This window comes from Hemiscyllium ocellatum, chromosome 24, assembly GCF_020745735.1.
Source record: "Hemiscyllium ocellatum isolate sHemOce1 chromosome 24, sHemOce1.pat.X.cur, whole genome shotgun sequence".
Taxonomy (NCBI): domain Eukaryota; kingdom Metazoa; phylum Chordata; class Chondrichthyes; order Orectolobiformes; family Hemiscylliidae; genus Hemiscyllium; species Hemiscyllium ocellatum.
The window spans coordinates 32,182,988-32,204,984 of NC_083424.1; the positions used below are offsets into that span (position 1 = coordinate 32,182,988).

General features: G+C 41.5%; 1 protein-coding gene across 1 annotated transcript in view; it reads right to left on the reverse strand.

Annotated features, from left to right (window-relative positions):
- si:dkeyp-14d3.1 (transmembrane protein 132C) overlaps positions 1-21,997 on the reverse strand; it is a 1,122,524-nt gene that overhangs the window by 804,469 nt on the left and 296,058 nt on the right. Inside the window, exon 2 of the mRNA XM_060843670.1 lies at positions 4,282-5,179. Within this exon, the coding sequence (XP_060699653.1) occupies positions 4,282-5,179 (898 nt within the window). The remainder of the gene's footprint in view (positions 1-4,281; positions 5,180-21,997) is intronic.

Consider the following 21,997-nt stretch of genomic DNA (forward strand, 5'->3'; position numbering starts at 1 on the left):
GTAAGCTGTCAGCTGCGGAGAGTTACAATTACAGGTATGTTTATTTAAGAAGTTCACCCTTGAGAAAAGTTAGAGATGTAAATTTAAAAAAAGACTTCTAAACAATATTCCTCAAAGGAACTTTCAAAACTGACTGCAACCACAAGGATGTCTCTCCTGTGTGACTGTATTAACTGACTACGTGAGCTGTTCTGTCACTGCATTAAGAGAATCGTAAAGGTCTGGAAATAAGATGAAAAGATAAGTTTGCTTAATTTACATCAGAGATTTTCACTTGGATGCATTTGCGCTCAATTATGATTGATAAGCATTAATAATGTGCAAAATAAAAGTGGCAACTTTTATCACATATGGGTTTCTTCACATTTTGGTGATACCTTGATTCCATTTTGTTATAAATTATATACAAAACAATACAGCACAGGAACAGGCCCTTCGGCCCAACAAGCCTGTGCTGATTTCTAATCCTCATTTGGATAGGCTACTTATTGCCCAAGCGCCATATCTATCCCTTTGTTCACCTCCCATTCATATATCTACCAAGATATGCCTTAAATATTGCTGATGTGCCTGCTTCCATCACCTGCACTGGCAGTGCTTTTCAAGCACCCAGCACCCTTTGTGGGAAGAATTTGCCCCACATTTCTCCCCTAAACTTGCCCCCTCTCACCTTGAATCTGTGCCCTCTAGTAGCTGACCTTTCCACCCTGGGAAAAAGCCTCTGACTATCCACACTATCTATGTCTCTCATAATTTTGTAGACCTCTATCAGGTCGCGTCTCAGCCTCCATCTTTCCAGTGAAAACAATCCCAATTTATCCAATCTCTTCTCCTAACTAAAACCCTCTAGACCAGGTAACATCCTGGTAAATCTCCTCTGCACCCTCTTCAAAGCATCTACATCCTTCGAGTGGCGTGGCAACCAGAACTGCATGCAATATTCCAAATATGGCCGAACTGAAGTTTTATACGGCTGTAACATAACTTGCCAAGTTTTATATTCGATGCCCCAGACAATGAAAACAAGCGTGCTGTATACTTTCTTGACCACCTTATCCACCTGTGTTGCCACTTTCAGGGATCTGCAGACCTGTACGCTCAGATCTCTCTGTGTGTCAATGCTTCTCAGGATTCTGCGGTTTATTGTATAATTCGCACCTGAATTTCATCTTCCAAGATGCATCACTTTACATTTGTCTGTCAACTCCATCCATCATTTCTCCCACCAAATGTGCAATCTATCTATATCCCGCTGTATCTTTTGACAGATAATCCTCCTCATTGTCTGCAACTCCGCCAATTTTGGTGTCATCTGCAAACTTACTTATCAGACCACCTACGTTTTCCTCTCAATCATTTGCAAATAAACTACAAACAACAAAAGTGCCAGCATTGACCGCTGCAGCACACCACTTGTAACTGATCTCTCTTCCAAAAAGCACCCTTCCACTGCTACCCTGTCTTCTACGACCAACCCGTTCTGTATTCATCTAGCCAGCTCACCCCAGATCCCATGAGACTCTACTTTCTGTTCCAGCCTGCCATGAGGTACCTTATCAAATGCCTCACCAAAGTCCATGTAGACACCATCCACTGTCTTTCCCTCATCAATCATTCTTGCCACCTCCTCAAAAAACTCAATTAAATGGGTGAGACATGACCATCCCCGCACAAATCCATGCTGCCTATCACTAACAAGTCCATTTGCTTCTAAATGTGAATAAATACTGTCTCTCAGTATCTTCTCCAAAGTCTTTCCCACTACTGACGTCAGTCTTACTGGCCTGTAAGTACCTGGATTATCTCCCTTCTTAAACAAGGAAACAACATTGGTCTTCTCCAGTCCTCTGGAACCCTGGCTAAGGCCAAAGAGGAACAAAGAAATCTGTTAATCCCCAGCTATTTCTTCCCTTGTACCCCACAGTATTCTGGGATACTTAACACAGACATATGAAAGTGAAGCAATCCAAATTTCACACTCACATAAACTTGTCCTATAATTACTTTGAAGTGAATAAAGGATTAGCACTGATTTATTGACATGTTGTTACCATCAATCCATCTAACGTTTCTTTGTATGGCCCAACTACAGGTATAAAACCCTTATCCAAAATTCCAAAATCCAAAAAGCTCCAAAATCTGAATTTTTTTCTCGTGGAGTGTGGAGCACCATTTTGGCATGCAAACAGGTGACCCACTCGAACCACATCACTCAGATGTGACGTTGCGGTGTGGCCCAGCACTGGCAGGCGTCAACTGTGTCTCAACGCTCATCCTATTTACACGTGCATCTGCTGTTAGGGAATGTTTTTTATTTCACTGTGAAAATGTCATTTATTCTGAAATTCAAAAAAATTCTGAATTCCGAAAAACAACTGACCCCCAAGGATTTCAGATGTACTTGTATTTAATCATGCCACGTCTTGAAATAGCGTCATGTGTGAGAGCTTGTGAAAATCCTAACTTTATCTTGCCAGCCTGTCTGATTGCTGTGTGCTCACATTAACTTGCTATCTTAGAGGGAACAATGTTGGCTGAAGTTTAGAAGGATGAGGGAGAATTTCATAGAAACCTTTAAAATTCTAACAGGACTAGACAGGGCAAACGGAGGAAGAGAAGCCCAATGACTGTGGAATCCAGACACTGGATCATGGACTAAGGATATAAGGTCAAGACAAAAAAAAATGCAGGTAGACAAGCAGGAGAATGGAAGAACACAGCAAGCCAGGAAGTGGAGAAGTCAACATTTTTGGTGTAACCCTTCTTCAGGAAAAGGATTAGATTAGATTAGACTTACAGTGTGGAAACAGGCCCTTCGGCCCAACAAGTCCACACCGACCCGCCGAAGCACAACCCACCCATACCCCTACATTTACCCCTTACCTAACACTACGGGCAATTTTAGCTTGGCCAATTCACCTGACCCGCACATCTTTGGACTGTGGGAGGAAACCGGAGCACCCGGAGGAAACCCACGCAGACACGGGGAGAACGTGCAAACTCCACACAGTCAGTCGCCTGAGTCGGGAATTGAACCCAGGTCTACAGGCGCTGTGAGGCAGCAGTGCTAACCACTGTGCCACCGTGCCGCCCACAGAACTGTCAAGCCGTCAATTAGTTAAAATCCATCTTCTTTAAATTTTGAAAAGAAAACTGCCTGCCTATGTCTGCGAGGGTTAAACATCTGTTTTATCAATTTTGGGTGATGTTCAAAAAATCTTAGAAATACTAATGTAATTATTATAGCTATATCACTTCTCAAGTGTTACTACAACTTGTCATTACCACTCTGGGTGGCTTTAATTTCTCAGTTTAATTGACAGCTGCAAGAGGTTATTAAAAGATTAGCTTTTTTTGTTGTGGGACTCCGCATATAAATATTTGCCCTTATAAGGGATTAAGTACTTGAAGGGATTCAAATGTATTGAGTATACTTTCATGAATAATTATGCATTTTACTATGTTGTGCTGTTTGTAATAGAAACTTGGAACTTTATTTTATTTGATCTTTACATGGTTCCTGAGATCTGTCCATATTAGACACTGAGTGAGTTAGCATGAAGCGTATAAGGGCAAAGGGTTGTGGGTGGGGTAAGGATTGGCAGGAGTTAGAACTAAGTTAGTAAAGGCATTATAAGTGAAACACTTACACTTGAGATGGCAATGGTGTATGGGATCCAGTCTATTTTGTAATGCTATATATAAATATCATACTTAAGGTTCTATGCTGTTTGCCAGTATGTTTTTGGTTATAGTATGTTTGCCAGTATGTTTTTGGTTGTACATTTGTCATTTACATTTTGAATTTGTCCATGGACCAGACTTTGAGTACCAGTAATCTGTACTCAAATTCAAAGTTGGGAACCAATAACTAGGAAAGTATCCTGAAACCCACACATTACTTCTTCCCTCCACAACCCAACTTCTGCTCCCGCCCTTTCTCCCAAGTTGATTGGCAATCTCAACTGTGAAGTCAGAAACATTGGTGCTGAGGGTCGGCAAAGCATATGCAGTTGGCTGCATTGTTACACAGTTCAACTAACTCTGCAATTAACTCCCCCTTTCTTGTGCAAAGATAAAAAGTGTTTTCATCCAACAAATCCAAAAAAAAGAAACTTAAAAAGCTTTCAATTAAACTATTTAGATTTCAGGAGAAATATGAACTATACTGTGAATACCTCGTGCATATTTCACACCTAAGTTTACTGCCATCATATTTACTGTCCCTTTGACACAATTCATGTTAGAGGAATGCCCCACAATGATCAATGTAAGACCTACCGCAGTGTGAACAAGTCCACTGTTGAGCTGCTAGCCAGAGTCACATGAAAAGTGACAACTTCGCCTTGTTTTACGGGTCTTTGTAAAACGGAGATGGCAATGTTGTTGTCCAGCCTCATTTCTGTAAGCTGTGGGTTCCCAGACCCTTGGCGAAGTCGGATGCTGCCAATGCGCTGGAGAGAATGCGGCATTTCACCAACGTCATCACGGCCTGGTCGGATAGCATTACCCTTCCGTGATTCCTCTACATTGCAGTCCCCATCTTCATCGGTACCCTGCACCATATAATAAAGTTCCACTGGATTCCCCTCGGATTGATCAACTATCTTTTTACGGCCAGGCACCACAGTGGGAGGGTTAAACCACGATGGCAGAAGTTCCAGCTCCACAATGCATAAGCCAAGGTCTCCCTTCAGGCGGCAAGTGTTTCTAACTTCCCTAGTCTCTCTAAAAGCATACACCCGAATACATGGCAGATTTTCATTCACACTGTAATCATCCCAGTCTCGACCTGTGATATAAAATAAAATCTGCACAATTGGCCGATTGGAGTAAACTTTATCGTCAATAATATTGGCTCTGATTTTCCAGTTGAAGGTGAATCTGTCAACCATGCTGAAAGCATCGGAAGGCTGCAGGAGAGCCCTGGGGACAACTTGTTCCACAGTGTAAGGTCCATAACTGGCATTAACTACAGGGGGTGTCTTGGTTTCATGTATAAAGAACGGCTCCACACGGAACTGTAAACTAGAGTTACGCATGATATCCTGGTTGGCTTCTTTTAGAAAAAATGAACTTCCAGCTTTATGTATTCGGTAATTCACTGGCAGATACACTGGAAGAGAGGAAAATTTTTGCACACTTTCCAGATTTCCTATCATCGTTCGGCTCTCGACAACTGGAAATAAAAAGAAAATGCATAATTATTAACAATGTTCCTCAATTTCCTCAAAACCATACAGTTTAGATTTTTACATCAACAATTAATTCAGGGCTGCTTATCATGATTTTTCCCCTTGACTACATGACAGTGTTGATGTGCAAATCATTTAGCACTCAATGCACAGTTGACAGTTCTTCTGTCAGATGTTGCTATAGGTGTGAAATGCAACTCAACTCAAGAATGATTCTGGAGTAAATAAAACATTATTCCATTACAGAAGCTTTCAATAAGGGTGCCTTGTTCAGAGAAAAGCAGCAGGCTGCAAAAGATCAAACAGATATGATTCTGTGATGGAAAGATTATCCATTTATTAGGAAATACTCATCTCTCATCTAATTAGAAATTTATTTTGATTCATTATCCAAAAAGGATTCTACTTTCTTGCAACGATATGATTAGTGTTCACAGGATCGTGGAAGTAAATTGACAGGGTCAATTCTAAGCCAAGCCATTGATGTGAGCACTGGTCCAAAATGCAGGGTTGTAGCCTACAAAAAGCAACAGATGCCAGCTCAATTGATTTAAAATCGAAGATAGATTGGTTTTTACTAGCCAAGCACATTGAGGCCGAGCCAAGTGGATGAGTTAAAAACGAACACAGAAATTGCTGGAGAAGCTCAGCAGGCCTGGCAGTATCTGTGGACAGAAAGCAGAGTTAATGTTTCCTGTCTGGTGACCTTTCATCAGAATGGACTCGAAACGTTACTCTGTTTTCTCTCCATAGATACTGCCAGACCTGCTGAGTTTCTGCTGCAATATCTGCTTTTGTTTCAGATCTCCAGTGTCCGCTTTGTTTTAAGGGGATCGATGAGTTCAGGTACAGAAAAGCCATGATATTATTTAATGCAGAACATACTCAAGAGGCTGAATGATCTGGTGTTGTTCCTCTGCAAATCAATCTAAAGCCAAGAAGGGCAGACTTGCATTTTTAATCTTCCATGACTATGGAACCTTCCATTGTCCATAGCGGCTAATGGAATTGTTACATTGCAAAGATAGGCCATATATGTGCAGTGGAACTTCAAAGCGACATCTTACTTAGAAAGGGCGATCCCAGTTGTAATGTAGCAAAGTAGAGGAATGCCTTAACTAAAAATAGCAGAATGGTCTTCAAATGGGATCCTTGCGGAGGGTGGGAGTGGGGGAGCTCATTGTCAGCGAGTCATCATTATCTCACAGCTCTCTGTGGGACCATCCAGTGCACAACTGCAAACTGCTTCTGCCCACATAGTAACAGTGACAGTACTTCAACAATAACTTACTAGCTCTGAGAGATTTGGAGACATCAAGAGGACACGGCAGACATAATTAAATACAAGTCCTTTAAAAGTGAACAGAGATATTACAAAAAAAAAAGAAACTTTAACAAAAAGTGATTAAAAACATATATTTTGCTTTAAAAAGAAAGTTTAATAGCATTTACTCATAAACCATTTATTCAGCTCTTTCGACTTATGGCAAGCAGATCTCTGAGGTTTGCTTGGTACAGGCTTGTTTCCTGCTGGTGGCCATTTGTTAGTGTGGAGCAGGGTGGCGGAAAAACAGCATTCTACAGGAAACCCCACTTACCCATTTAATATCTGCCTCTGACAGGGTAAGGATGCAGTTGCAAGCTAACTCCAGCAATAGAGAAGCAAAATGGTAAGGTTTTTGACCAGGAGTCAGTCAATGGGCCTTACAACCTGCTGTTGGCGACCATTCTATGCTGGTCCAAAATCAGCAGCAAAACACAGGACAATCTCGACCCCAACTTCAAATCCATTTTGGTTTCCTGATCCCGGTCTAAAAGAAACCAGATCTTTTTCTTTAAATCGCTACAGTGTCGTTTAACCAGGCTAGCTAAAACTGACCAGGACAGGGCTTGGTCTTTTATCGCGTCAAACTCTGTAATTGGTATTGAACTGCCTATTAAAAATGCTTGTCACATAAGGCTTAGAGTTCCCATGTGAGCTGATAAATGAAAAGCAATTGGTTTTTTTATGCTTTACACAGTTTGTTCCTATTACATTCTCATAAAGATCTTTCAGCTGTCACAGCTCAGAGTATTCTCATAGCCATTTCACAAATATAAATCTTCAGAAAGTATAAAGTAGGATCTGGACTTGAGTCTCTATCAAAGATCAACATCAGTCCCAGTAGACTCCTAATCCAGACGACAAACCTTAGGACAAAAGCAATACTCTGGTCACCTATGATGTTGTCAGTCAAGTAAAACCGTTTTGTTGAAATGGCTGATTTAATCTACTCAGTGGAAGGAACGGAGGTTGGAAGGGTGGTTCTTTTGAAACATCTGTCAGACAAACACTCAAAAAGACTTATATACTGTGCTCATCTCATAATCTGATTAAGCACAGACATTATCAACTAATAGGAATTAAGAAATGTAACTGAAAGCATTATCTCCATTTTCCATTCCAGGAAGATGTCACTAATCTGAATCAATTGCAACTAAATACAGTTTAGGCTTATGATTTGTTTACACTGTTAATTTGTCTTCCGGAACTATACTATGAAATTATCTCACATTTTCAGTTTTAAATCAGAAGAGAGAACTGCCCAAATTTCTTAGAAAACAATAGTAGGCTAATGAGGCATGTTATTAGTAATCTGCAAATTGGCCGACAAATTAAAGGGATTGAGAGATGCGCTATCAGTTACAAATCTAGTATCGCTGACCCAGAATTGATGCACCCCACTCAACTGTTCACATCTCACAAATAATATGGTATCCTTAACTTCTCTCTTATTTTAAAGAATTTTCTAAATTTTCACATCAATTGCCCCATTAAACTCACTGAAGAAATATTTGGCTTGACCTTAAGAGGACAAGTACATTAATGTATAAATAGTTAAAGATTCAAGGAGCAGCAAATTTAATAATTAAATTTTATTTTCATTTGTTTCATTGTTCATCTCTTCATTCGACTTTTCTTTTCCTATCTTTATTTCCCTTTCAGCACTTGGTTTGCCTTGTGGGCGGCACGGTGGCACAGTGGTTAGCAGTGGGCGGCACGGTGGCACAGTGGTTAGCACTGCTGTCTCACAGCGCCTGAGACCCGGGTTCAATTCCCGACTCAGGCGACTGACTGTGTGGAGTTTGCACGTTCTCCCCGTGTCAGCGTGGGTTTCCTCCGGGTGCTCCGGTTTCCTCCCACAGTCCAAAGATGTGCGGGTCAGGTAAATTGGCCATGCTAAATTGCCCGTAGTGTTAGGTAAGGGGTAAATGTATGGGTGGGTTTCGCTTCGGCGGGTCGGTGTGGACTTGTTGGGCCGAAGGGCCTGTTTCCACACTGTAAGTCTAATCTAATCTAATCTAATCATTCATGATTCTTCTCCCTTATTCCTCTGCTTCTTCCTGGATTGTTAAATCACAGCAGTGAAGGAAATGCATAGTGGGTCTTGTCCATTCACTTAGCGTCCCATTGCCTTTGCTCATCGCTTTAAGTTCACATTTGCATCAAGTTATGGCATAAAAGCTGTTGAGCTGAAGGACAATGTCTAACTTCTGGCATATTCTGCAAAACACCCTGCTCCACCAAGTTCCAGTTCATTATCACCACATCGCATCAACCATTTAAATACTTCAGCTTAGTTCACCAAAAATTCCCTGGATAACATGAAATGCCAATTCTACATATCAATTTATATATTACGAACACCAAGGACTTGCTTCAATCCAATTCAATGGTTTTTGAGATGACTGTTGAGTCTAATTTACAATCTGCAGACTTTGAGTCTTAAAGTGCAGGTTGGAGGCTTGGGTCAATGAAGTGTTTGAAGTGTTGTATATTACCTCCAATGCTTTGACTTTGGCTCTGCCTATTCCCAACAAAGTATCTCAATGTGTTTGATACCTTCCCGAATTAATCTTCTCCATTAGGTTAGTCAGGAACCAGAGACCCACATGAGCTGACTAATGCACCTGACACTATGGACAATTTAGAATGGCAAATTCATCTGACCTGCACATCTTTGGATTGTGGGAGGAAACCAGAGCACCCAGAGGAAACTCACGCAGACAATGTGCAAACTCCACACAGACAATCACCTGGGTGGGAATCGAACCCGGGTCCCGGCACTGTGAGGCAGAAGTGCTAACCACTGAGCTACTGTGTCCCCCATCTAACTTCTTCAGGGATATTTTGAGGATTTTCCTAAGGTGCTTCTGTGCTGAATGTCCTGAAATTTGAGTTGGGAGGCCTGGGTTCATATCTTGCCTGCTCTAGATGTATGTCCTAACCTGTCTGAACAGGTTGAATCAAAATATCTCAAGTGTTTCTGCGGTCCGCTCGGTGTCTCCTCAATTCTAAGTCGAGCAAATGCTATAGGAGTCTGGTGTCAGGCAACAAAACATTGTTCCACACAGCTGGTGTTGAGTCAATAGACCCTTGAACCTGGGAGAATTGATTTGAAAAAGGATGTTACTGTTGGATCATCTTTCTTGATACCAGATTGAGTTTTGTTTTTATTCACTTGTCAGAGGTGGGCATCACTGGCTGTTAGCCATCTGTCTTTACTCTTGAGAAGTGCATTCTTGAACTGCTGCAGTCCACGTGAAACATGCTCACACGCTTTTAGAATTAGAATTTGCTTTCGGTTTAATCTTTGTGATTAAAGATTTTGTTTCTTTTTATTTAGTCAAGTGGTTGAAGGTTTTAGAACTGACAACATTGGGTTCCATTTAGTTGGTGTTGAAACATTTGTATCTCTTATGAAACTGTTAAGACCATAAGATGGAGCAGTAGATTTAGGCCATTCAGTCAATCATTTCTGATCCTACATTCAGTAATGGCTGATATGTTATTCAATCCCATTCTCCTGGCTTCGCCCTGTGACCTTTGATCCCCTTAATGGTGAACCTACCTATCTCTATCTTAAATGCACTCAATGTCATGGCTTCCACAGCTTTCGGTGGCAATGAGTTCCACAGATTCATCACCCTTTGGCTGAAGAAATTCATCTTCATCTCTATTCTAAAGAGTTGTCACTTCATTCTGAGGCTGTCTTCTAGTCTCTTCTACTAGTGGAAACATATTCTCCCGTCTACTCTGTCCAGGCCTCTTGGTATTTGGTAAGTTTCAATGAATCACCCCTCATTCGTTTAAACCCAGATATAGATCCAGAGTCCTTAACTGCTCTTCATATGACAAGCCCTTCGTCTCCAGGATCATTCTTGTGAATCTTGTCTCAATCCACCTCCAAGGCCAGCACATCCTTCCTTAGATACAGGGAGAAAAAACAGCCTCAGTAGTAGATTCCCTGCTCTTGCATTCGAGTGCTCAAAATGCATGTTAACATTGCATTTGCCGGGGGATCTAAGGTGGCGACGATCTGAGAAGATCACACTGCAGAGCTTCACATCGCAGCAGGAGCAGGACGGTCCTTTAACCCACCCAACCCAGGTCATCAGGATTTCTTAGGCCATTGGAAAGATTGTGGAGCCCCAAGAAACATTTAAAAATTGACTTACCTGTATTTTCAGCTGTCCAGAACTGCCTAAAAAGGGAGGAGGAGCATCTGAGGCTGGGCCTGCAGCTCAGACTGCAGCAACCTCAGAGCAGATTACTCTCCAGGACCTGGTGAACCAGCTCTTGAAATCTCCCGAGATGTTGGGGAAACAGATTGAAGAGAAGCTGGCTCCAGTCTCTCTCATGCTGCAGAAGCATGAGCAGCAGGTGGGAGACCTGGAGAAGAGGATGGATGAGATGGAGCACAGGGTCACAGTGGTGGAAGCTGATGCCAGTTCATTCAAGGAAGGGATCCAAGCCTTGAAGACGCAGGTTCGTAATTTGCGTGACCAAATGGGCAGGAGAAAAACCATTTGGATCATCAGTCTGCCTGAGGGTAAGGAAGGTGTGCGGCCTGCGGAATTTGTTGAAGATTGGCTTCCAAAATTCCTTGACTTGGAGACTGGCACAAGAGGATTGAAGATAGAGAGGGCTCACCGGGTCACAGCATGGAGGTTGGGTCTGGGTCAATGCCCTCGTCCTTTCCCGTTGCGGTCCCATCATTACCGGGATAAGGAGAGAGTCTTGGAGGCTTCCAGATTCCAGGGGAAGGATCCAAAGGCCCTAATTTACGAGGGATCTAAGATCATGTTTTTTCAGGACTTTTCAGCGGCGGTGATCCAGAAACGAAAATCGTATGATGGTGTCAAGAGAAGATTGAAGGAGCTTGGGATTCAGTACTCCCTGAGATATCCGGCAGTGCTTCGGATCACCTTAGATGGATCCATGCATCACTTTGACACATCGGAGAAGGCAAGAGACTTTGTGGACCAACTAACCTAAGCTAAACAATTGTAGTATGTATAAATATCGTTGCTTGGGTATGCGATTATCATTCTGTAAAAGAAATGGAGGAAATCCGGTTGAAGCTTTGTTTTTCCCCTTTTTATTCCTCTATCAAACTATGTCTGGCTGTGGTTAAGATGTACATTTTAAATTTCTAAGTTAGGACATAGCAAAGGATGGGTGGGGTATTTATTCCCCTTTTTTTTAATAAAAGAATTTTTTTAAATTCATATTGATATTCTATGGGGTGTTTATTCTTTTTAGCTTGTGCATGCGATGTGGATCTAGCTGGGAGAAGTGAAGGTGGTTGAGATGGTTAGATGCCTATTTATGGGCAGTTCGGGATGGGTAGTTGCCTCCTCCGGGCAGGGGGTGAGTTCCCCTACTCAGCGCTATTGGTGCTTTATATGTTGGTTTGTTTTCTGGTTTCTATTGTTTTTTTATTTTTAATAATTTTGTATGTTTGTTAAATGTAATGGTTTTAATTTATGTAGTTTTTATATTTGGTGGACCATGCGACACTAAGACTCAGCAATTTGTGATTCGGGTTCCTCCTCTCTGGAATTTAAATGTAATTGCAGAAGATTATGGCTAATGATTTGATTAAATGGTGTACCTGGAATATCAAGGGAAGTCAGTCACCAATTAAGATGAAGAAGGTACTCTTGAGTCTTAGAAAGGAGAAGATGGATATTGCTTTGTTACAGGAGACACATTTGGATGACAAGGAACATCTGAAATTACAGCAGAATGGCTTTGACCGAGTTTATTTTTCATCATTTAATACCAGAAGTAGGGGAGTGGCTATATTGGTTAAGAAAAATGTCTCATTTAAATTGTTGGAATGTGTTAAACACACAAACGGGAGGTTTGTAATTCTTAAAGCCTTGATAAATGGGGAAGAATATGGCATTTTAAATGTTTATTGTCCCCCAGCTCATCCTCTTAAATTCTTGGTAGATGCTTTTTCTAAACTGATAGGTCTCAAGTCTTGGCACATCATTATAAGGGGAGATTTTAACTGCCTCATGGACCCCACAGTAGACAGGTTGCCTAAAGGTCCCTCGATATCCTCTGCACAAACTCAAAAAGTTATTGGGTTTGTGTGGGGAATTAGGATTGGTGGACGTCTGGAGGTGTCTCCACCCTACAGGTAGGGATTCCACGTTTTTCTCCAATCCGCACAGATGTCACACGAGGATTGATTTTTTTTTCTGTTCCCTGCGGTAACTCTGGATCTGGTGGCATCCTGTACGATTGGTAATATTGCCATCTCTGATCATGCTCCAGTGTACCTCATGGTTAAAATTAAAGATGTTACAGTGGATTCAAGGTACTGGCGAATGGACCCCTTTATTCTCATGGACAGCAAGTTTGTGGAGATTTTCTCTCGAGAATTTCGGGCATTCCTAGACACCGACATAGGCTCGGTTGATAGCTCATCTGTTCTCTGGGAAACTGCCAAAGCTTATGACAGAGGGTTAGTTATTTCATATTCCATGAGTAGGAGCGGCAGAAGGGTGAGCAGCAACGTCTCCTTGAAGCACGGTTGAAGGCAGCCGAGAAGGCCTCTTTTGACAGACCCGTTAGTCAAACTACAGAGGATTACGGCACTGCGGTCTGCACTAAATTCTGTGCTCACGCAGAGGGCAAAGAAGGAGCTGGCTTTTGCAAAGCAAAGGTTATACGAGCATGGTGACAAGCCAGGCAAATACTTTGCATACCTTGCCAGAAAGAGAAGTGCCCCACAAACCATTACAGAGATTAGGGAAGGGTCTGGGAACCTAACATGTGATTCTAAAAAGATTAATGTGCCATTCCAGAGATTCTACTCTAAAGTTATATCAGTCTGAGAATTGTGAGGAGGGGCAGGCCAAAATGGAATCCTTTTTTAGAGATCTGAAGCTCCCGGGTGTGACTCCCGAACAACAGTCCTTTCTCAATGCCCCATTATCAGAGCAAGAAGTGCAGGAAGCTGTGAGGCAGCTTCAGAGTGGAAAGGTGCCCAGTCCTGATGGACTTCCCAGTGAATTCTGTAAGGAATTTATAAGTATACTGTCAGGCCCGATGCTGAATATGTTTAATGATTCATACAGTCATGTTTGTCTCCCACCATCTCTGAGAGAGGCCAATATTTCACTTATCCTGAAAAAAGGGAAGGATCCGGAAGACTGTGCTTCATACAGGCCCATCTCGCTCTTAAATGTGGACTTTAAGATCCTCTCTAAGGCTCTTGCGTTAAGGCTGGGGACTGTGTTACCTTCTATTATTAAAGAGGATCAGATGGGCTTCATAAAGGGTGGCAGATCCTCCAATAACATTAGAAGGCTGCTTAATGTCAAACATGCCAACAGCAGTCAATACAGGGATTGGTGATTTCTTCAGATGCAGAGAAGGCATTTGACCGAGTTGAGTGGCCGTACCTTTTCTATACTCTAGACCTGTTTGGTCTGGGCGAAGTTTTGATAAGATGGGTAAAGATTCTCTACAGAGTACCTCTCGCTGCGGTCATTACCAACGGGGTACAATCAAGCAATTTTAATATTTCTAGGGGCAGCTGGCAGGGCTGTCCCCTTTCACCATTACTTTTTACGTTGGTGATTGTACTGTTGGCAGAGGCCATTCGTTGGGATCTCAATATATCAGCTCCAGAAGTGGGGTCAAAATTACATAAGATCTCGCTGTATGCAGATGATGTTCTAATTTTCTTGACAAATCCAGCAGTCTCAGTGCCTTGCCTGATACAATGCATTTACACATTTGGCACTTTTTCAGGGTATAAGAGTAATTTTGCTAAATCAGAGGCCATGCCTATGGTTGGTCTTACGAAAGAGTTGGCTCTTGAGAGTGACTATAGATTCCCATTTAGGTGGTCACGGGGGGTTTTGTGCATTTGGGCATATTCATTACTCCAGTTCTGGATTGGCTGTTCAAAGTCAATTTTACTCAATTATTTGAAAAAATTAAACAAGATCTCCAAAGATGGGAGGCACTTCCAGTCTCATAGTTGGGTCGGAAAGCGCTTATTAAGATGAATATTCTCCCTCGTTTGCAATACCCTATACAGATGCTCCCCTGATTTTCAATAAACAAACACTCAGGAGACCGAACGGTTGGTTCAGCTCCTTTATCTGGCACCGTAAATGGCCCCTCACTAAATTAGCCAAACTGCAGTTGCCTCACAAACTGGGGGGAGTAGACCTTCCGGACATTAAAAATGACCAATTAAGCTCGCTTTTGACCTACGTAAGTGATTGGGTTTGTGGAGACCCTCTTTCAATATGACTAGATAGCAAAGCCTCCCAGGCAAGGTGCCCCCTTACCAGTTTGCTGTTTTTGGACAAGGTGAGGACAATTAGGAAATATTGCCATAACCCAAAAGTCATCAATACTGTTAAAGCAATTCAGGAGGGCAATTCAGCAGAGGGAAGGTAATATTGGCAAAACATCTTTGTTTACACCTTTAGTGGGTATGCCTAGTTTTCAACCAGTTATGATAGATTCAGGATTTAAACATTGGGCAGCTAGGGGTATATCTTGCATGGGTGATTTATTTGAGGGAGATGTAATGATGTCCTTCGATCAGTTAGTACGGAAGTACGAGTTACCTAATAGAGACCTCTTTCATTTTTTTTGAGTTAGGGATTTTATTCAAAAAAGGACCACACTTTTGACTGATCCCTACAAATCTGACATAGAAAGAGGGGTATAAAGAGTTAAGAGTACACTCTCTGTCAGTACTCTATATCACCAATTGGGGGGTGCCACCTCAGATGAGTCTGATCGACTCTGCAAGATGTGGGAAAGAGAGCTGGGTGTTGAAGTTTCTTCAGAGGCAGGGAGGATATTTGGGAGAAGGCAAGGAAGATATCAATTTGCAATAGTACCCATGCTTTACAGTTGAAGATTCTCCACAGGGTCCACTTAGCCCCAAATCGTTTGTCAAAATTTAAACCAGGGGTATCTTCAGCATGCCCCAAGTGCAAGGTCTGTACGGGTACTCTCACCCATTGTCTTTGGTCTTGTGACAGGCTTCAAACATATTGGAGCGCTGTGGTGGGTGCAATGGAGAGGAGTTTAGGTGTAGGGGGGGAGGAGGAGCCTATTTCGCTCCTTTCGGGCCTACCCATTGTATTTCCTGCAGACTCGCATAAGGCAAAACTTTTCAATATTCTTACATTCTGTGCAAGGAAGAATATCTTGCTAGGTTGGATATCAGAAAAAACCCCAGGCCTGTTGGGTTGGCGGAAGATTGCTATGGAGCATATTCCCCTGGATTTTCTCACAAATATGGTACACCACAAAACTGAGAATTTTTACAAGGCATGGCAACCCTTTTTGAAATACCTGGACACAGATTTATCTGCCACACTAACAAGGGCTTTTATATAGCCATAACGATTGTGTTTCATGAGTCCAATATCCAGGGACGGGGAACTGTGAATGTAGGAGTTGGCTGGGCTGAGTTATTACTATTTATTTGTTTGTTGTTAGGTATTCATTTAGTTAGTTATGTAGCTAGTTTATGTTTTTTTTTAATTTTATACTTCTCTATATATGTTTATACATTCATATAGGAGGGTGGGTTGGGGAATTTTTTTTATTATTTGGGTTTAGTTCCTCCTCCAACTTAGCAAGATAAAAAGTACATTGCATTTGCCTTCCTAACTGCCAACTGAACCTGCATGTTAACCTGAAGAGAGTACAGAACTCGAACTTCCAAGTCGCCTTGTGCTTCAGCTTTCCAAAGCCTTTCCCAATTTTGAAAATAGTCTACACCTCCGTTCCTCCTACCAAATTGCATAACCTCACACTTTCCCATCTTATATTTCATCTGCCACTTCTTTGCCCACTCTCCTAGGCTATCCAAGACCTTCTGCAGCCTCCCCACTTCCTCAACACTATCTGTCCCTCCACCTAGCTTTGTGTCATCTGCAAACATCACAACAATGCACTCAGTTCCTTTATCCAGGTCATTAGCCAAGCAGTGTGGGGGTAGGAAGTGGAACAATTGGCGACAGAATAGAAAGATTTGGATATGCCAGTGTTGGACTGAGGTGTAAAAAGTTAAAAATCACACAACACCAGGTTATAGTCCAATAAGTTTAATTGGAAGAACTAGCTTTTTGGAGCGCTCCGAAAGAGAGTGCTTCCAATGAAACCTGTTAGACTATAACCTGATGTTGTGTGATTTTTAACTAGAATAGAAAGAGTTGGCATCTGTTACCTCACAAGAAATAAATTTTTTTTGTTGTTTTTGTCCACACAAACATTTTTTAAAAATGTATTCATTCTTTAGTGAAATGTGGGCATCGCTGGCTCACCAATGTTTATGGCCAGTCCCTAATGCACATTGTCATTATTTGTCACACTGTTATTACTTAGCACTGAAACTAGAACAGCCAAGAGAGATCTGATATTTTTCGTAAGCTGTAGAAGTTTGAATGGAATGGAACAACAAAGTTAACATATCCACTGGGGGAAGGCACATGTCTGCCAGTTATTCTTTTCTACATCTGTCACTTAAAATATATTGTGTGTGGAGGGATTTGGTCAATATGATAAACAAAAATAGATGCAAACCATATTCTGACATTTGGTTTAAACAGTGAGACTCCCATTTGTGCAAAGCTATGTATATTGATCCTACATTCCTCTATAAATTCCAAAAGATTTTTCTAGGTAACAGACATTGTCATAGAGTCATTGAGTCATAGAGATGGACAGCACGGAAATAGACCCTTTGGTCCAACCTGTCCATGCCAACCAGATATCCCAACCCAATCTAGTTCCACCCACCAGCACCCGGCCAATATCCTTCCAAACCCTTTCTGTTCACAGACCCACCCAACTGCCTCTTAAATGTTGCAATTGTACCAGCCTTCATCATATCCTCTGGCAGCTCATTCCATACACGTACCACCCTCTGCGTGAAAAAGTTGTCCTTCAGGTCTCTTTTATATCTTTCCCCTCTCACCCTAACCTATGCCCTCTAGTTCTGGACTCTCCCATCCCAGGGAAAGACTTTGCCCTATCCATGTCCCTCGTAATTTTGTAAACCCTATAAGGTCACCCCTCAGCCTCCGCTCCAGGGAAAACAACCCCAGCCCGTTCAGCCTCTCCCTATAACTCAAACCCTCCAACCCTGGCAACATCCTTGTAAATCTTTGCTGAACCCTTTCAAGTTTCAAACATCTTTCTGATAGGAAGGAGACCAGAATTGCATGCAATGTTCCAACAGTGGCCTAACCAATGTCCTGTACAACTGCAACATGACCTCCCAACTCCTGTACTCAATACTCTAATCGATAAATGAAAGCATACCAAACGCCTTCTTCACGATCCTATCGACCTGCCGCTCCACTTTCAAGGAGCTATGAACCTGCACTCCAAGGTCTCTTTGTTCAGCAACACTCCCTAGGACCTTACCATTAAGTGTATAAGTCCTGCTAAGATTTGCTTTCCCAAAATGCAGCATTTATCTAAATTAAACTCCATCTGCCACTCCTCAGCCCACTGGCCATCTGATCAAGATCCTGTTGTAATCTGAGACAACCTTCTTCGATGTCCACTGCACCTCCAATTTTGGTGTCATCTGCAAACTTACTAACTGTACCTCTTATGCTGACATCCCAATCATTTAAGATTGATTATGATTTTAGCTTAATTATAAAATATATGTGCTAAGAAATGCCTGAGCCACTATCACCAATTCCACCCACCTCCAGAGAAATCATATCTCCTTCTTCAGCAGTGGGATGTTCTCAAAACTGTCAATCTAGTTCAGTTCATTGGTCTTTGGCAATTATTATAATATGTTGCTCTTATGCTAAAAGCATGCAACAAATACAAAACATTCACAATGATGAACTATGATATAATTACACTAATTAAAACAACCTTTTTGTGAAGCAAGTCTTGATGGGTAGATTTGAAAGAAATGTTTTACTTAGAAGCAGAAATTCATGTTTGAAGGCAACAGGCTCTCGCTGGAGAATGCTTCCAATACACATGTTTGCTGAAGTACTACTCAAGTGGAGTCTTCAAAGAAAAGTGTCAATTTGATAGCTGCAGCTCAGCAACCATCAGTAGCTGACAGAGATAATGAGATTGAGAAATACCAGCTCATGCACCACAGTCAGCTGAAATGCAGGAACATTCATATCAGGAAGAGTAGACCCGGAAGGTCAATCATCCAAGGTCCAAATAACTGTTGGACTGTAACCTGGCATTGTGTGATTTTTAACTTTGTCAATCACCTAAGCAGCAGGCAATTTTACCTGTTCCTGAGGCTGGTGAGCCGCACAGAGATAAAATGCACGGAGGAGGATAATGCACTTTAAATAGAATTCTTTTCATAGATATCTTTCAGAAGTCATAAAATGGACTCAATAATTATTGGAGTATGCTCACACTGCAGACAGACTACACCATTGGATTATTGGGAGAATGAGCCCAGTGCAAGAGTCGAGTGGCTGACCCCTATTGTTTCTATTATAAGCGACATGATCTGATCAATAAATCCAAAGGATATTTGGGTGAATTTATTATGGAACAAAAACATCAGGAAAGTGGTCAGTTTGAAAAAAATGGCCAAAGGAAGTGACAATTGGGAAGGTGCGTGGCAAACTAAATTTAGCACTGTTTATTTTTGAGCTTAACACAAATTGCAGGACAAAAGCAAAATCAATGAGGAAGAATTGGCACTGGGAGATTTAGAAGGAGCCTGAGTTTGATTTTGATAAGCCATTTTCATTGTCAAAGTATATTTGATGATGTAATTTACAAACAATAAAAAAGAGGATGGTTTTACAACGGCCTTCATGGTTTATTCAGGAGGTAGTTGAACCATACAACTAGGTTCAATCACTGGCCACTTTGAGACAGGTGATATGAAGTGAATGAACATTAGGGATGCTAACATCTCTCTTAGAACTCCTGGACTAAAATGAAAGCAATTGCCAAGGGGTCCTAAACCCGGTCACCATCCAACTTGTAAATCTTTGCTGAACCCTTTCAAGTTTGGAAGTATGTGCATGTGGGAACGTTGGAGCTCAGCTGTGACCCGAATCTATGTTGCAATGTTCTGCTGACACACTATCAAAGCAAACATGTGAATAGGGGCCACTTCAGCTGCAGGACTGGAGGGCTGTTGGCATTTGTGGAATTGCATTGCACTGAACAATTAACACCACTAAGATATGCTTCGAGGTGAGTAAACTGTCGATGGAAAAAATATCCTCGTTTCAGTTTTGACCCTTGTGTCACAAATATATATATTTTGATTAGTAATGATAGAGAAGAGAGCACTATGATTGAGTATCAGGGAGACTGAACTTGGAAGACAGATGGGAGAACCTAATAGGCTTTAGGAAAAAAAACTGGTTCAGGAAGTATTCTACTTGGGTAGGTGATGCAAATTATTTGATGTTGCAGAAAATGGAATCAAAAGGCATCAAGAGAAAATAGAGAAAACCAAATTAAGGACAGATGCTTAGAATACTTGTTTTACATAAAAGCATGATGAATAGTTAATTGAATGTAGAAGATATTAAATGTACAAGAGGGATGAGCGACAATGGCTTGAAAGTCAGCTCTTATCCATAAGACTCAATGTACTATATTGAATATTACGAGACCAGAGATTACCTCATTCAAGGAGTAATTTCATTACTACCTTGCAATGTTAACAAGAGTCAGGATGATCCAGATTTGATCAGGTATTTTTTCCATAATTGCTTTGGGTTTATCACCCCTACCAGAAATGATTGCAAGTAGATGAGAGTGTAGTCCGAGGCATTAATCATTATAATTAGATGGGCAAGCCAGATGGATCAGTAAATGTTTTCCTATCTGGTATTTTACACATTTGCAGATATGCATTGCAGTAGTGTTGTGATTATATTTCTTTTTCTAGTCCAGAATCGATATACATATAGACAGTTTATTTGGTATCTTTAATACTCTGCTTCCTATTTTCGAAAAAAAACAAAGACTTGAAAGTTTACATCGCATTTTTCATAACTTTGGGTTGTTTCACAGCAATTTACAGGCAGTGAAGTGCATTAGAAGTCTAGTCACTGCTGTAATGTAGAGAGCACAGCAATCAAATTGCATACAGCAAGATCATTACTTTGAATTAATCTCCAACCTGAGAAATTTCCAGCTATATCTACCTTTTCTACTATACCTATCTTTTAGCCAACTTTCAATCCAATGATGCTAATGGCCCATAATCCCAAACATATCTAATTTACTAACCAACCTGCCATGTGGCATGGTATCAAATGTCTGAAAGTCCAAATATACAACATGCACAGCACTAACTTCATCTACTGCCTGTGTCACCTTATCAAAGAATTCAATCAAATTTGTTAGACATGACCTGCCCTTGACAAAGCCCATGTTGATTATCAAATATGAACTTATTTTCCTCCAGGTGTATATTTACCTTATCATGTATTTTGACCTCTATCAGATTTCCCATCATTGTTATCAAGCTGACAGGTCTGTAGTTTCCTAGATGAGCCTTTCCTAAACAATGGTGACACATTGGCAATTCTCTCGTCCTTGGGAGTAATCTAGTTTTTCAATCCGTTTCCTCTTGAGGTTTCATTTCTCTCTCCACATCAGGAAGCTGAGATTTTCATTCCACTAACCAGAAGGAAGTGAAGTACTCCATTTTTTCTTTCATATTCACTTCAGGAAGTGTTTCTTGAGCAGTCTGCTGCAGGGACGGCTGTATCTGGGTTATTTGACTACTTCCATACTGGTAAACCTGCAATGCTGATGATGTAGAACATCTGTGACATCGAGGCAGAATTTTACAAGTTCCACTCTGCACATGGGGTTGGTGAACTATTGTATATTGAAAGTTTGAGTTTTGTAGATTATCTTGTCTGTGGGCACAGGATTGTTGGAATCATACGAATAATATATTGGTACTCATCCCTACATCCATCTTAACAGTTACCAATTTTCTGAAGACAGCTCACGTCAACTTTGCAAACACTTCAGATGGTGAAGTCATGTTCAAGTTTTCAACAAGAATGACTGAAACATGTGTTCACCACTGTCTCACAGTGCACAATGATCAATGATTGCTATTTGCTTCATGTGTCAGATATCAGATGGCCATTTTATAACCTGGAGATACTGCTTGTGTGCAGTTTCTTTAGGTCGATACATGGATCCTTGTAGCTATATCAGATTTTGCTCTGGTGGGGTGGCACAGTGGTTAGCACTGCTGCCTCACAGCGCCAGAGACCCAGGTTCAATTCCCGCCTCAGGCGACTCTCTGTGTGGAGTTCGCACATTCCCTCTGCGTGGGTTTCCTCTGGGTGCTCTGGTTTCCTCCCACAATCCAAAAATGTGCAGGTTAGGTGAATTGGCCATGCTAAATTGCCCATAGTGTTAGGGGAATGGTCTGGGTGTGTTGCGCTTCGGCGGGTCGGTGTGGATTTGTTGGGCTGAAGGGCAT